Raw genomic sequence first — 17,283 nt, forward strand, 5'->3', positions numbered from 1 at the left:
ACCAAAAAGTTGGACGTACTGCTGTTTTTTATACTAGACCTTAAATAACCTACTAATTTAGAACTAGGACACCAGGTGAATGGAATTAACTAACGTCAGGTCAATCTGTTACGTTGCCCAGGTCCTATGGTTTGGTACCAGAAGTTTGAGTATGCGGTGGGCCACTGGCTTCAGAAGACAGCAGAGCATGTGTTTGGTTGTGTGCTCTGCAGCCCCGGATGCTTCAGTCTGTTCAGAGGTGCAGCCCTCATGGACGACAACGTGACCAAGAAATACACCACTAAAGCCACAGAGGCCAGCGATTATATACAGTATGATCAAGGTAAATTTTTGCTCATAGTCAGGACTAACACGGCCAAGTTTGTACTGTTCTCTACAGTAAGTTTCCTTTCCTCTCTGTCACAGGTGAAGACCGCTGGCTGTGTACTCTCCTTCTGCAGCAGGGCTGGAGGGTGGAGTACAACGCTGCATCAGATGCCTACACCAATGCCCCTCAGGACTTCACAGAGTTCTACAACCAGAGGCGGCGCTGGGTACCCTCCACCATGGCCAACACCATCGACCTGCTGCGCACAGGGTCTCAGACCTCCCAGAAGAACAGCTCCATCTCCAAACCCTACATCCTCTACCAGATTCTCAGCATTATTGCTTCAATCCTAGGCCCCGCCACCATCTGTCTAATGATCTCAGGTAGCGTATGGCAACCAGTCGTGGCTCATGCACTTTTAGCCTGGGCCAGTTTTGCCATCAACCGCACCTTTTTGTAAAGATATTTAATAGGAGTGGGGCTATCATATTTTTATATTACGTTAGAATGACAGGAAGGACGAGATAAAGGGCAGAATCAGAATCAAACTCATGCTAACAATGACATGTTTGTGCTAGGATTCCGTGTTTGAGCAGGACCCATGTATGGCACTTACAACCCCAGACTTTGTTCAGTTGGGAGCATACATTCTGCCAAAACAAACTTAAATTGTTCCTTCACAGTTTCATTAACTGGCTACGAACTAGCGTCTATGTTGACTTTGTTTTCTCCACGGAGAGTAACTGCTGGCGTCGCATTGGACTGCCGTATCTCTTTGGAACTGTGCCTCGTTTTTAGTACTCGTCTGGTTTATTGTCTTGTTTTACGTCTTCTACCCCTTGGCTTGTCTGTATAAAGTGAGCTGGGACTTAGCTTGCTATCAGTTTTTCAGCTCTTGTTTAACTCCTGATCGCAACGCTTGCTGAACCTCTGCGGTGCTAGAGGTAATACCTGTGCAGAAAACATTTTCCACACCCAACACTTCCACCTCCCGACTGGAATATTTTGCTTGTGGATTTATTTATCAACTTCCATCATTGGACCTCTCTCCTGCTCTACCACGCTTGAGGCCCCCCCTCCCCAACCCATGCCAACTCACCAGCTAGCTCCACGGCTTCTCTCCCGAAGGTATTCTCTCTTTGGCTCTTGTTCTGGCATCCTGGTCACCTCCTGGTTGCCACCACTCTGCCTCATATATCACTTACATTGATTAAGTTTACCCTTTCTCAATGTATTTGTTGTTCTGGCGAGGGTGTGCTTTTTCTGGGTTTATGTTAGCTGGCCTTGCCGCTGGTTGGTGTGAGTTGGCCCGTTTGTCTCATCTATGCTATTGCTAACCCTTCTACTGGTAACTCATCTCTTCGTCATGTACCTGCCAACTCTGCTCCCCATGCTCCTCCTGAAAACACCTACCCCTGGATTACTTTGGTTCTCTCCTGCAGTTTTTACTTGTAACAATCACTACTCTCCCTTCACCCTGGAATCGATAAACAACAACCACTGCCTCTCTTCGGAAGTAGCTAGTCGTGCCAGCTCACTGGGCATTCTACGCCGACGCCCCTGTATCCATCAAGGCTGTCGACGCAAATGGTTGGGCAATGCTAACACCAGCACCAACATTAGATCTATCTGGTCTAACTCCCGTATCAAGTTCTACCCTTCCACTCGCTCCGTTGATTTTAGCCGCCTCCGTGCCCTCCAACCTGTCGCTTTTCCCAACCTTAGTTAACCCTGTTACTTCTTCTTCTTCTCTTAAATTAATGGCTGTTCGCATTCATTTAAGGTGCGTATAACGCCACCTACCGTACCGGAGTGTGAGGTCGCACACGGCCTGCCTTGCCTATATCCTCCCGCTCAGACTTGTAGCCCTGAGAAATCGACATACAGCCTTAGCTACCATCCCACTCCCCTTCCCGTCCCCCAACATCCCACTTCCTCCCCTACCCTCCCCTCTAACCTTCTCATACAACCTCTCCTTCTCAACATCATACTGTTCACAATACATCAACACATGTTCAACCGTTTCCTCTACTCAACACCCATCACACAGCCCTGTTTCATGCTTACCTATCACCTTCAATGACACGTTCAGTCCTGTATGCCCCAACCTTAGTCGACACCACATCACCTCTTCTCTCCTACACCCCATATTCCCCACCTCAACCCTCACTGTCCGCTGCACCCCAAAATACCCTCTCCCCTTCCTGCTACCATCCCACTTCCTCTGCCAACAGTCAACACCCACCCCCTTTATCAACGTTTTAATTTCCCCCCGTCCTAACGGTATCTGTATACCCACTCTCTCCTTCCTACACGCACTCCTAGCCAATCTATCAGCCCCTTCGTTACACTCCCCACCAACGAGCCGGCACCCAGCAGAACTGAACCACCACACCCATCCTCTCCAATCCCAACAACAACACCATCATCTCCACCAACAAGTCACCTCTGTCTGACCTTCCAGTCTGTAAGCTGCCTAACACCACCGCTGAGTCGGAACACTCCACCACTCTCAAGGGTCTCACCTCCTCCACCCACCTCAACCCAAGAATCATCGCCTCCATCTCTGCCGTATAGACAGACACCTGGTCTGTCAGTCTCTGAGCCATCTCTACACTAAATTCCAGCACATACACCCCCACACCAACCCTTCCAGTCTCCGGATCCTTTGACCCATCTGTATATATCTGGAGAAACGTGTAGTACCCCTCACCAACACACCTTTCCACACATCGACCCATGCACCCCTCATCCCACTATTTCCTTCCCTCTAACAAACTGACATCCACCCCTGGCTTTGGAAACAACCAATGCGGAACATTAACCAGTGCGACTGTAGGCCCCACTTCCCTCTCACTTAATCCATAGTCCTCCACCCACTTCCCAATCATCCATACAAACACCTTTAACTTGCCCACTTCCCTCTCCCAGCAGTCAGCCACAGCCTTGGCTGCACACTCCCCTTTAATCTGGCCCATTATGCCAGTGCCAGTTTATCACGCCTCAGGAACAGCAGGATCTTCCCAACTTCCACTTGCAAGGCCCCAACCGATGTTGTCCTAAACGCACCTACACACAGCCGTAACACTGTCGTCTAGACCACATTTAGACATTTCAACACAGATTTAGCTGCATACCCATACACAAAAAAAACCTAGTCTAAAATCGACCTAATCAGCGTCTGATACATACACAGCATAGTACGTCTATCCGCTCCCCATCATACCCTACCACTACCCATATAAGGTACATAGCCCTTCGACATCTCACAGCAATATACTGCACGTGGGTCCTCCAAGTCAACTTGTCATCAAACCACATCCCAAGGTACTTGAATTCTGACATCCGCACCAATTCCTGCCCATATAGACACAATCTCATCCCTCCGACCTTTCTCCAAGAATACAACATAAAACACGACTTGGCCACTGACATTCTGCACCCCCAAATCAAAGACCACACCTCCACCCCTATAACTGCTTCCTGTATTTTCTTCATTACCCAGTCCACATTTCTTCATCTTTTCCACATTGCCCCATCATCTGCATACAAAGCCACCCCCATCCCTGGACCCATTGCCCCAAACATGTCATCAATCATCACCACAAACAACACTTACCACACTCCCCTGCGGCGTGCCATTAGCAACCTCAAACTCCCTGGACAAGACCTTCATCCGGAAAACCCTTCCAAACAAAAAACTCAAAATCCAATTATACAGCCTATCTACTATACCCAACCTACTCAACTTAATCAACAGCCCTTCTCTCCACATCGTGTCATATGTCTTCTCCACATCAAAATACGCCACACGCATCACTTCCTTCAACGTCAGTGCTTTTGCCATCTCAGTGCTAACCGTGACCAATGCATCTGCAGTCGACCTACCCTCCTTCAGCTTAACTTCAGTCAGACCCTTCTTCAGGACTCTCAATGTAACATCCCTCTCCACCACTCCTTCTGTGCATTCATCCATCCATCACGACACCACCCTCCTTTGACCACCGCTTTAGGACACCGGTATCACCAGCAATGCAGCTGCCAATATCCTAGCCATCACCCTCTCTGCACACACATCCACATACTCCTCCCCTACCACAATGTCTCCCAATCCCCCACACACACACACGCTCATACTCTTTCCAATTTGCCTTCCTAAAACACCATCTTTGAGTCACCACTCTACCTTGTCTACATACCCCAAACCCTAATTTACCAACAACTGGGTAATGATCACTACCTACTGTAGTCTCCCGATGCACCTCCCACTCACACCGTCCTGCCAGCACAGCAGATACCAGCGTCAGATCCAGACACGATTCTGAACCCCTTGCAACATCAATCCTAGTACCCCTCCCATCATTCAAGCACACCAGGCCACGACACCCCATACATTCCTCCACCTTTCTCCCATTGCCATTTGTCCGCACACTCCCCCACACTTCGTTATGTGCATTAAAATCCCCACACCACATCACCTTTCCCTCACTGAATCTCCTATCGACCTTTTCCAACGTCCCCAACACCACTCGCTCAAAGGGATTATAGAAATTCACTGTCCCTATATCCTCTTTATGTCCTACAATTTCTATACCCACACATTCTGACACCATTACCTCCACCCTTCTGTAGTTCACACCAAATGTAGCACAGCCCCCACCCAAACCCTCCACTCTGTCACACCTAACTGACCTGAAGCCCGGGATCAAAATATCCAACATGGGCTTAAGCCACATTTCATGTACACACACCACATCCGGTACCACATCCATATTATACAAAAACTTCTTAAACTCCTGCCCATTAGCCACCAAACTCCTTGCATTCCACCACCACCAACACCATCCTAAGCCTGCACACTCACCCCCCCTTCACTTCTTGTCCCTTTCAACACCTCATGAATCATTGCCCCGGTAACTTCAGAACTACAAAGAAACTCACTAGCAGCTAGTACCACTAGATCTATTTGCGCAGACTTTTTCTGCTCAATAACATTCATAACACTACAGATGAACGCCAAGAAGTCAATCATGTCCACTACCAACGTATCTTTTCCCACCAGACATTCATGCTTACATGTCTCTGACAACACTACCTGACACCTCTCCACCATCACTTCTGACACCAACCCCCCACCGTGTTCCTTCTCCCCCCTCACCTGACCCCATCCCGCCCACTCTCATCTGACCCCATCCCACCCACTCTCATCTGACCCTATCCCACCCACTCTCATCTGACCCCATCCCACCCACTCTCACCTGACCCCATCCCACCCACTCTCACCTGACCCCATCCCACCCACTCTCACCTGACCCCATCCCACCCACTCTCACCTGACCCCATCCCACCCACTCTCATCTGACCCCATCCCATCCACTCTCATCTGACCCCATCCCGCCCACTCTCACCTGACCCCATCCCACCCACTCTCACCTGACCCCATCCCGCCCACTCTCACCTGACCCCATCCCACCCACTCTCACCTGACCCCATCCCACCCACTCTCCGGACTGCTTTGGCATTCGTGACTTTGTTCATGATTCTATACCGCTGAGCCTCTGCTGCCTGCATCTGCACCCTACACCCACCAAATGCAGCTCTGTGTTTCCCACAGCACCTCAACATATCCCCTTCACACCTGCCATACTCATGCGGACCCCCGCACCTTGCACACCTACCTTTCCCTCTACACACAGCCGCTACATGTCCCATACGCTGACACTGGAAACACAGCTGCTACATGTCCCATACGCTGACACTGGAAACACAGCAGCTACATGTCCCATACGCTGACACTGGAAACACAGCTGCTACATGTCCCATACGCTGACACTGGAAACACAGCTGCTACATGTCCCATACGCTGACACTGGAAACACAGCTGCTACATGTCCCATACGCTGAAACTGGAAATACAGCAGCTACATGTCCCATACGCTGACACTGGAAACACAGCAGCTACATGTCCCATACGCTGACACTGGAAACACAGCTGCTACATGTCCCATATGCTGAAACTGGAAATACAGCAGCTACATGTCCCATACGCTGACACTGGAAACACAGCAGCTACATGTCCCATACGCTGACACTGGAAACACAGCTGCTACATGTCCTATACGCTGAAACTGGAAACACAGCAGCTACATGTCCCATACGCTGACACTGGAAACACAGCAGCTACATGTCCCATACGCTGACACTGGAAACACAGCTGCTACATGTCCTATACGCTGAAACTGGAAACACAGCAGCTACATGTCCCATACGCTGACACTGGAAACACAGCAGCTACATGTCCCATACGCTGACACTTGAAACACAGCAGCGGCGGCGGTACATATTCCCTTACATAGTAACAACACCGTTGGGCTCACCTGCTCGCTCCCCCCATCTCTTCTGTTCATCCGCCTCGTGTTCACCACTATACCTCCTGACACCACACTCTGAAGCTCTTCCATTGTCAGTTTGTCTACCAATCTTGCTCTTTCAAACACCCGTTCTATGAACAATAAATCACTCCTCCTTCATGAACTCACATTGGACAATAACCTGGACTTCCTCTTACCTACTGAAACCTGATGATTTTTTCTCTCTTAATCTAGCTCCCCCCCTGGTTATAGCTATCTGTGCCAACCCCACCGATTAATTCAAATTAGAGAAATGAGGGAAGAGACAGTTGAGTTACTTTATAAATGGAATTGTGCAAAACAGCAAGGCCACCTCCATGTCCAGTGTGGTTACAAATCAGCCTGTTCCCTCACCACTATTCTACATTATTGACCTCCAAAAAACAATGATTCATTTCTTTTGGACCAAGCAGAACTACTCACCATAGCGGTATCACTTTCCTCCCGCCTTCTGCTGCTTGGCGACATGAACATTCACATTGACTCCTCAAGCTCTAAACTCACCTCTGATTTCACTGCTGTCCTGGACTGCTTTAATATCACCCAACCCACATCAAGGGCCACATTCTTGACCTAATTTGCACTGTTGCCCTCAACATCACTTAACATCTTCCCTTCACTGTTCCCCTTATCTGACCATGAGACCTTAAATTTCTCTTTTTCCTCAAACATACCAAACAATACTGTGAAACAACACATCTCATTCCACAACATGAAAGCTGTCGACCCCCAGACACTCACGGATGCAATCTGTGCAAGACCTCACCAACTAGTTCAGTACTACTCTATCTGCTGCCCTCAACTCCATGGCCCCACTTCAAACAAAACATGTCACCTTCACATCGTCTTCATCGTGGTTTACATCTGAGCTCCGTGCCATGAAGCAGGAGGGCCGCCGGCTTGAACATCGAACCAGAACTGTCTTAACTGTTCATGGTGAAGCCTATAAGCTTCACTTCTCCTTGTACAGAGATGCTCTTCATGCTGCCAGAACCTTTTTCATCTCCAACACCATCAAAACCTCCAACACAAACTGCCGGACTTTGTTCTCCATTATCAATAAACTCCTCCTACAACGCAGTGAGCCCTCCACACCATCCACTGTGCAAACTCCTCCTACAACGCAGTGAGCCCTCCACACCATCCACTGTGCAAACTCCTCCTACAACGCAGTGAGCCCTCCACACCATCCACTGTGCAAACTCCTCCTACAACGCAGTGAGCCCTCCACACCATCCACTGTGCAAACTCCTCCTACAACGCAGTGAGCCCTCCACACCATCCACTGTGCTAGCGAACTATTTTCTTCAGTTCTTTAAGGACAAGATTACCCACATGAATGCTTGCTTGGCTAACCCATCTCCCCCAGGTCCTTCTTCCACTCTCAACCCCCCTACCCTCTCCTGTTATACAAATCTTTCTCTCTACCATGGCATCGTCTCCTCCAGCTTTAAACATGCTGTTATCACACCCATCCTAAAGAAACCTGGCCTGGACACAACCAACTTCAGTAACTTCCGCCCAATCTCCAACCGCCCCTTCCTTGCGAAACCCTGGAAAGGACTGTTGCCACCCAACTTCAATGCCACCTCCTCAATAACTGTCTGTTTGAGCCTTTTCAATCTGGCTTCTGACCACTTCAAAGTACTGAAACTGCCCTCTTCAAAGTTGTTAATGACCTTCTTGTCTCTGCTGATGCTGACGCCCTCAATCCTGCTTGACCTGAGTACTGCTTTCGACACAGTCAATCACCAGATCGTCCTCACCAGGCTCAGAGCCTTGATCCTCCTCACCAGATCCTCTTTACCAACCATACTCACAACATTTCGGTCCATGGTCATAATTCTGACTCAGCTGTAGTCACACAGGGTGTCCCCCAGGGTTCCGTTCTTGGGCCCCTGCTCTTTATCATCTACATCCACCCCCTTGGTCAGATCCTCCGTCACCTTTAACTGGACTTCCTCTGCTACGCCGATGACACTCAGATCTACCTCAGCACTAAATCCCTCACCAACCCTCCTCTGTCTCATATTGAAACTTGCCTGTCAACAATAAAAACATGGCTGCAGCAGAACTTCCTCAAGCTTAATGGTGACAAAACTGTCCATTAATCCCCATTAACCAAAGCTGGCACCTTCACCCTCACTATTGATGACTCTGTTGTATCTCCATCCCCTCAAGCACGCAATCTCAGTGTCATACTGGACTCCTCACTCAGCTTCCAACAACACATAAAACAGACAGTCAAATCCTCATTCTTCCACCTCCGCAATATTGCCAAGTTACATTCTTCCCTGTCCTGCACTGTCGCTGAAACCCAAATACATGCATTCATTTCTGCCCATCTTGACTATTACAATTCTCTACTTTCTGGCATTAACACTTAATCTGTCCATAAACTACTTCAAAATGCAGCTGCAAGACTCACACACACCCAATCCTGGCAGCACATCACCCCCATACTGAAAGAACTCCACAGGCTCCCAATCTCGAAACACATTGACTTAAAAATTATCCTTCTCACGTATAAAGCCCTCCACCAGCTTGCTCCCCCCTATCTCTCTGACCTTATTCCCCAATAACATTCCTCCAGGTCACTCAGGTCTGCCACTGCTGGCCTCCTTATCATCCCTCGATCCAAGATGCAGAGCTTTGGAGACAGGGCTTTTTCACGGGCTGCTCCAAGACTTTGGAATGCCCTTCCACAATTCATCCGTGACTCCAAATCTGTTGCCATCTTCATCCACCACCTGTTCAAACAAGCCTATCCCTAGCTCCTTCCCTATGTTGTTTGACCCACCCCCACTTTTTGTTTTTTGTTTTGTTAGCTACCGTTTGTCTCATTGCCCCCTTGTTCCCCAAAACATACTCATTCACTTGAGGCAAACTACACCCCCCTCTGGGAGGGCAGCTCTTCACTGTCTTGTCATCCCAATGGTTTCCTTGAAGCTATGAGAGCAGAATCCGCAGCCAGACGTCCCTAAAAACATCTGAAACACGTTTAAATGTAAAGTGTTTTCCCCTAAGGACTCTTTCCCTCTTTCTTTTTCAGGATGCTTGACGTTAATCCTAGACATACATCCCAACGTCGCTCTGTTCCTTTCAGTGGTTCCTCCTGTCATATACCTGATTCTGTGCTTCAAGCTGAAGTCGGACACACAGATCACCATAGCAGCCATCTTCAGTGTCGTCTACGCTTTCCTCATGATAGCAACTGCTCTTTCCATCATAAGTAAGTGACGTTATCGAAATTAACTTAAAACAGAATTTCTGAATCCTAAAGTTCCACGAAAACTGCTTGGTTTGACTTCACGGGTCAATATTGAAACCATACTTCAATTAAATGTAACGAAATGCTTCGTAAGCTTGAAATGTCGATTTTTCTTTTTCTGTCATTGCTTTCACCATCTCTTTACCTCGCCAATCACAGGCACTGCGATTCTGCTGCAGACCATTTGGACTCCTAGTGCTCTGTTTATCATCACGATGGTGCTGATTAATGTCATCACAGCGGCTCTCCATCCCAAGGAGTTCCCTTTGATCATCTACGGCTTCCTCTACTTCATCTGTATCCCCAGTGGCTACCTCCTGCTGACCATTTACTCCATGGTCAACATGAACAATGTGTCCTGGGGCACCCGGGAGACAGGTGGCCCAGCTGCTCCTAAACCACCAACCCAGACCATCACACAGCGCATCCTACAGGCCAAGTGCTGCAATTATCCTTGCTGGGACTGTGGTAAACTGGAAGACCAGAATGGCCAGGGGACAGAAACGGTGGCGATGAATCATATGCCCAACACAGATCTGACCTCTGAGGAAGATTTAAGGTAATTTGTCTTTTTATGCTGCATTTTGTTATCTTCTCCTTATGTTATGAGAACTAATGTTAAGATGTATTTATTTTGATCTAGGGATATGGAATTGCGTTCTCAAAATATTGAACAAAGTAGGTACATTTTATATACAACTGTTTGTTTTGTGACACTGTGAAATACATCAAAATGTTATCTTAAAAATATGTGGGAGAGTAACATGAACATGAATCACCTAGTAGCCTACACTTATTAATTCTATTCACACACACACAACTTTCTAAATAAATGAATGCACTCTGTTATGTACAGTAAGTAATACAGGATAAGAGCATTTACTTGATGACTGAAAGAACCGCTGTACTAGAAACATCTTGTAAATGGCAGTATGTCATATCTTGTCACATCTTCAGACTGGGTATCACAGCTACAGAATAAATCCTACGACTTCCCTCTAAATGAAGGACATCTTGTTAAGGTAGAGTTTTCACTATATTTCTAACATCATTATGATATTCCAGAGATACATCCAAGGTAGAAAACATATTTTACATATTCATATAGGGCATACGTATTTATACACACAAGTATTCAAACCCATGAGCAATTCTGGTATTCCGTCAGTGGTAGGTTCATGCCAATATTTAGTCAACAATATCTTATCTGACCACAAAACCTTATTCCACATTGCAGTTGGGTCAGCCTCGTGCATTTCAGATGGTGCTTTTTGAGTAATGGCTTATTTTATGTGATGAAACCAAAACATTTTAATTCTATGTTTATTTACATATTAAATTATTCTTCATTATTTAGTACAGTCATTTATACCTATGCAATGAATGTCCTAGTAGGCTATCATTGGGATGCTAATGGTTAACAGATGTTAGTATAAGGTGTGAATCCAGGCCCTAAAGGTTTGCTTTTAATTGCCTACCCTGGTGAATCCTCAAGATAACACCCCTCTGTCATATGAACAGACTGGAATGTGTCCCTAATTGATAAGGAGTCTATTCTGCAGGACTAGTCTTGGTATCTTAATGGTAGTTAAAAAATAATAAAAATAAGTTTGGGATATAAACCAGACTGGAGAGAAAGCTCTCTCTTGCATTTTCCTCAACTCTCCATACATTTTTGCTCTCTCAAACCTCCAGACAACAATTATTGTCTCTTTTTTAAAGGTCCCCTGACATGAAATTTTCATTTTGTGAGGTTTTTTAACATTAATATGAGTTCACCTAGCCTATATATGGTCCCAAATTTTCTAAAAATTCCATTCGGTGTAAATTGAGCATTTTCTATCTTTCTCTGACTTGGAGAAAACGGAGAATCAAACAGGCTGATCTGGACCCGTCTCTTTGTGACGTCGCAAGGAGAAATTGTTAACTCCCATGGTAACTCCCCTTTTTCTGCTTTGCCCGCCCAGAGAAAGAATTTAAATAGAGCCAGGTGTGAGGCACACATGTGTGTGAGCGCGACTTCAATTTGTCTACGCGACGAGGAGGGGCATCATGGCTTTTGAGCGAAGGAAACACAATAATTGCTCAGTAATAGGATGTAGAGATGAGCAACGAAGCCTTTTTTTACTTCCTTGTACATGCCACAGAAGAACCAGTGGAATGATTTCATTTTCTCCGGAAAAGCGCCGACACAGCTTCCCAAAGTTTTGCATGTCTGTGGCAAACATTTCACCGACGACTATGTACATAATGTTACACAACAAAATTATTTACTCCTGCGCGCACATAGGCTTTATATATCTTGTGTAATGTGACTTCATGATATGAAGGGAGAATTTTTACATTTAAAAAAACCCTCTTCTCTAAACTAGAATATTTACTGATATAGATGCTAACACAGCTTTAAAATCATCACAAATCAGAGAAACATGAAAAGGCAAAAGCAGATTAGCTTTAGCTTTAACTTACATGATAATCAGACATCCTAACAAAGTATCATATAGACATAATATTTTTAACTAACCATTCGGAAACATCCTTCTGGAGGCGCTGAGTTGCAACTTCTTCATCCGTTGCTTCTCCATCTGGATCGGATTCTGGGTCAAACTGAAATGCTTCAATGTGTCTTACCTTTGCCGCAAGATAGTAAAGGCCCCGCCCACTCACCACCTTGCCCCGCCTTTTTCATCCTCATTAAAATTTAAAGTCACAGACACCAATACGGGCCGTTTGAAGGAAGCTCATTCTGTGACTGTATTGTAGTGGCTATAATTCTGCAGCAAGGCTGAATTTTTGAAAAAAGATTTCAGATACAGTACTAGGGACCACTATGGCCTATATTAAAGCCTACAAAAAGTAGCATGTCATGGGACCTTTAATAGTAAATTCATTTGTTACATGAATTTGTTGACTATTTGGAACTAATCTAAAATGGGTTTCATCATTTGCTACCCTCAAATACACGCCAGCTTCTTGCAGAGTTCTTGACATGATTGGTTGGTGGAACGTTACTCCATTCTCAGCCGCTAAACTCCTTGCTGGCCTCTCTGGATTCTCTCAAGTCACCTTCTTTGAGCACTAAGCAAGACAGCAACTTTAACTGTTCACAGGTGAAGGCTGATAATTGATTTGGAGTCTCTGTTTAAACAAAAAATATCAAACAGAACAATATTTCACTGTACCATTTGAAATAAATTCAGCATCGTTTGAATATTGGTCCAAGGCTTAGAATACTTTTGCGAGGCACTGTATGTTAAGCATAACATAAACTAGTGTTTTCCAAACTGTTGAAATGCCATATACAGATTGACGTAGTGATGATACCTGCTGTTTATACTATATATAGGATATACTTTTGATCTTGAATATGATTTGAGTTTTGTTAAGTGTCTTTCGATGTGCTTCAGGAAGAGGAGGACTTTTGGACAGAGCTCCAGAAGCTCTATCTAGAACCTCTCACTGTGGATAAAGACAAACAGAAGACAATTGTGAAGGACCTAAAGGATCTTAGAAATAAGGTATGTAGGTGTTGTATTTCATTCCACCTCTGGTATTAAAGAGATTGCTGCATTATCACGTTTGCCTATACTGAAAGGATGACTAAGAATTAATCCACTGTTTTTGTAAGCTTGTCATTAGATTAGATTAGATTAGATTAAACTTTATTGTCATTGAACAGTATAAGTACAGTACAATGAAATGCAGTTTGCATCTGACCAGAAGAGCAAATAGAAGAGGACAGAAAATTATCAAGTATAATGTATGTTACCAAGTGGGATGTATGGATGTGCAGTGAAGGAAAATGCAAGTACAAATGACAATTCTAAATGTGCAATGAAGGCAAATTGAAGGTAGCATGTGCAACTGAAATGCAGGGATGGCAGCAATGAGGTTCCTGAGGTAGATATATACATGTAGACACTGAAAAACATCCTTATCAGCAGTGTCAGAGTCCAGTACTACAAGGAGAGTAGTGCAACGAGGTCCCTGAGAGGCGGTACAAAGCGGTGGGTGGGTGTAGTTAGTGTTGGGATGGGTCACAGAGTTCAGCAGAGTTACACCAGATGGGAAGAAACTGTTCCTGAGCCTGCTGGTGTGGGAACGAAGAGACCTGTACCACCTGCCTGATGGGAGGAGGACGAACAGTTTGTGGAATGGATGTGAAGGGTCTCTGATGATGCTGCACGCCCTACACACACACCGCCTGCACTGGAGGTCTACAATGGCTGGGAGCTGGGCACCAGTGATGTGCTGGGCTGTTTTCACCATCCGTTGCAGGGCCTTCCGGTAGGGCACGGAGCAACCACCAAACCACACTGTGGTGCATTTTGTGCAGCGGTAAAAGTTCAGAAGGATCTTGGAAGACAGACGGGACTTCTTCAGCCTCCTCATGAAGTACTGGCGCTGCTGCACCTTTTTGACCAGGGTTGAGGTGATGAGGGTCCAGGAGAGGTCCTCGGAGATGTGGACCCCAAGGAATTTGAAGCTGTACACACGCTCCACCTCAGTCCCATTGATGAGCACTGGGTTGTGACTGCAGCCTTTAGACATCCTGTAATCGATATGGTTGGGATCCACTGTTGGGTGGAGCCAGGACCTAAGGTGGGCCAGGACCAGTCTTTCGAAGCACTTCATGATTGTGGGGCTGAGTGCGACAGGTCGTAAGTCTTTCAGGCTAGACGCACTCGACTGCTTCGGCGCTGGCACAATGTGTTACGGTCTTGAAGCACGTGGGGACGACCACCTGGGTGAGTGACAGGTTGAACATGTCAGTGAAGACCTCGGCCAGCTGCAAAGAAACATGCCTTGAGCACACCCCCGGGGGAGCCGTCAGGACCATGCCTTGAGCACACCCCCGGGGAGCCATCAGGACCATGCCTTGAGCACACCCCCGGGGAGCCATCAGGACCATGCCTTGAGCACACCGCCGGGGAGCCATCAGGACCATGCCTTGAGCACACCCCCGGGGAGCCATCAGGACCATGCCTTGAGTGCATTCACCCTGCTCAGTGGAGACCACACATCTGCGATGGCTAGTCTGAGGGGGAGGTCGTCTGGGGGGGGGGGGCAGTTTTAATTGCTGGATCTTAGTTGTCCCCGTCGAAGCATGAGTAGAACCTGTGTAACTTGTTGGTGATGGAGACCTCGCTGGCTGTGGGGTTTGGGTTGTTTGTCCGGTAGTCAGTGATGGCTTGGATGTCCTGCCACATGCGTCGGGGTTCGGAGTTATTGTTGAGGTGCTCGTCAATATGCAGGTCATGTTTTGCCATCTTGATGCCCCTTTTCAGGTTGGCCTTAGACGAGCTGTAGTCCTCCACATTGCTGGATCTGAAAGCAGAGTCACATGCCTTTAGCAGTTGACAAACCTCTCTGTTCATCCACGGTTTTCTGGTTGGGGGAAGGTCTTAATTAGTTTATGGGGGGTGACATTGTTGGTGCTGATGTTGATGTAATCCAGATCAGAGGAAGCATATGTTTCAGTGTACGTATGGGAGTCAAGTGTGGTTTGAGTGCCAAACAAACTCCAGTCTGTGTGTTGAAACTGGCGTTGTAGTAGTGAGTCTGACTGACTGATAGTTTTGTGTCCTATTTGATAAAAACAGACTTTCTCCTCTTCATACAGATGACTTTCATCTATTTCATCTGCAATGCCTTGTGGCTGGTGGCGACTTTCACTATTCAAGCCATTGGAACCTCAGTCACCATCACAGTCCCAAAGGAAACTCTCAATCTGACTTTGACGGATACGGAAATACACATTGATCCAATAGGACTGATGTTCCTCTTCGGATTTACAGTCATATTGCTGATCCAGTTCTTTGGCATGCTGTATCACAGGTGATTTATGTGTGGGTTTGTAGTTGGCAGGGTTTCCAAATAATAACCCACACTTAGCAAATCTATTATTAAATCCATGTTTAATTGTGTAAATAGATATTTTTTACAAAATCATTTAGTTTTACCTTTCTGATAGTTTTCTCTATGATCCATACATATTATATTCAATTTAGTCCATGAAATGGTACAGGTCTTACCGCCATTAAATTATTATTTAATTTTGGTTATTTTTAGAATTTACACTTTCATCCATTATGTGGCTTATTCGAGTATGAAGTCCAGGAACAGAAGCAGAGCATCAGATGACAACGTGCAGGTAAACAAGCATATCCTTGCTGATGATGATTAACTTTGTTAGGGGATTAGAATATTTTATTGTGGATATTAACAATTAGTCTTTATGGTGTATCACTTACAGTGTCTCCAACTTCTGAATCGAACTTCACAGGTCCGCGACATGCTGGAGACTGAGCTCGAAGACAGCACGTATTCAGAGTCCCTGACTATAGAGAATACATCAATTATCGAGAAGGATCTCGGAACTCTGGTGTGAGGTCCAATTACTGACTGGCTTTAAGAGCTCAATTTGATTCATGTCGCAAAGATTGGTAGTGTAGTGCGATTGAAATGTGAAAGTAACTTCCCTTTGAGTCTTCATAAAACTGTTTACGCCAAAGCCACCAGAGTGCTTTTCTTTTTGTTAGAGAATCATGGCCTTTGAAGTTAAACTACTATAAGCAGTCACATTTCGATCCCAAGTAGCTTAGTTGGTAGAGCATGGTTCTTGCAACAACAGACGTTGCAGTTTGATTCCCACAGGGGACCTGGTCAGAATTGTATTTAAAATTACTCAGAATAAGTGTGTCAGCTAAATGATTAACAAGGAGAAAGGTACTGCAGATGTTCTCCATATACTGAAGTGGTTTAGATTTCTAATGAAATACTAGTGAGAATTTAGTTAATGTGTATTTATTATGCCAAATAAGTTATTTTTGTTGATTTTGGCAGTTTTCTTTTCATTTTAGTGTACTATAACTGTGGACAACAAGTCTACTGTAGTTGGACAAGGCTCTCTCATGTGCACATGATGGAACTAAAATGACAGAATTATTCACATTTTAGTAATTACATTTTTGTCAATTAAATTTTTGTCAGTAATGCATATTTAGGCTAGCTCCTACCTCTCATCATGAACAGAATCTAAATAAAAGTTTGTTCAAACGGGAATGCCAAGGACAAATATTTTTCTTGGCAACCTCCCACACAACATAGCACACTGTCAAATGTGAGCACTTTCGATATAGATGTTTAGGATATCACCTTGGTTACCGCTGGTCATGAAGGTGTGTTCCACTTGTTAAGACTTGTTTGGTGCTGTTGTTTCAGTTCGGTCAGACAGACAGACATGCAGCGAGGGAAAGGGAGATTTTTTGACACTCACATATCACAATTTTTTA

At 45.7% G+C, this 17,283-nt stretch overlaps 1 protein-coding gene across 1 annotated transcript; it reads left to right on the forward strand.

Moving 5' to 3' along the window:
• The first annotated feature begins 87 nt into the window (after positions 1-87).
• LOC106024314 (chitin synthase chs-1-like) lies at positions 88-16,637 on the forward strand. Its single transcript, XM_020046419.2, has 10 exons — positions 88-322; positions 406-690; positions 9,770-9,949; positions 10,148-10,547; positions 10,632-10,666; positions 10,946-11,010; positions 13,396-13,506; positions 15,612-15,826; positions 16,061-16,142; positions 16,275-16,637. The coding sequence occupies exons 1-10, from the start codon at positions 127-129 to the stop codon at positions 16,377-16,379; spliced, it is 1,674 nt and encodes a 557-aa protein (XP_019901978.2). The 5' UTR covers positions 88-126; the 3' UTR covers positions 16,380-16,637.
• Positions 16,638-17,283: the final 646 nt, after the last annotated feature.

Source organism: Esox lucius, chromosome 5, assembly GCF_011004845.1.
Source record: "Esox lucius isolate fEsoLuc1 chromosome 5, fEsoLuc1.pri, whole genome shotgun sequence".
NCBI classification, from domain to species: domain Eukaryota; kingdom Metazoa; phylum Chordata; class Actinopteri; order Esociformes; family Esocidae; genus Esox; species Esox lucius.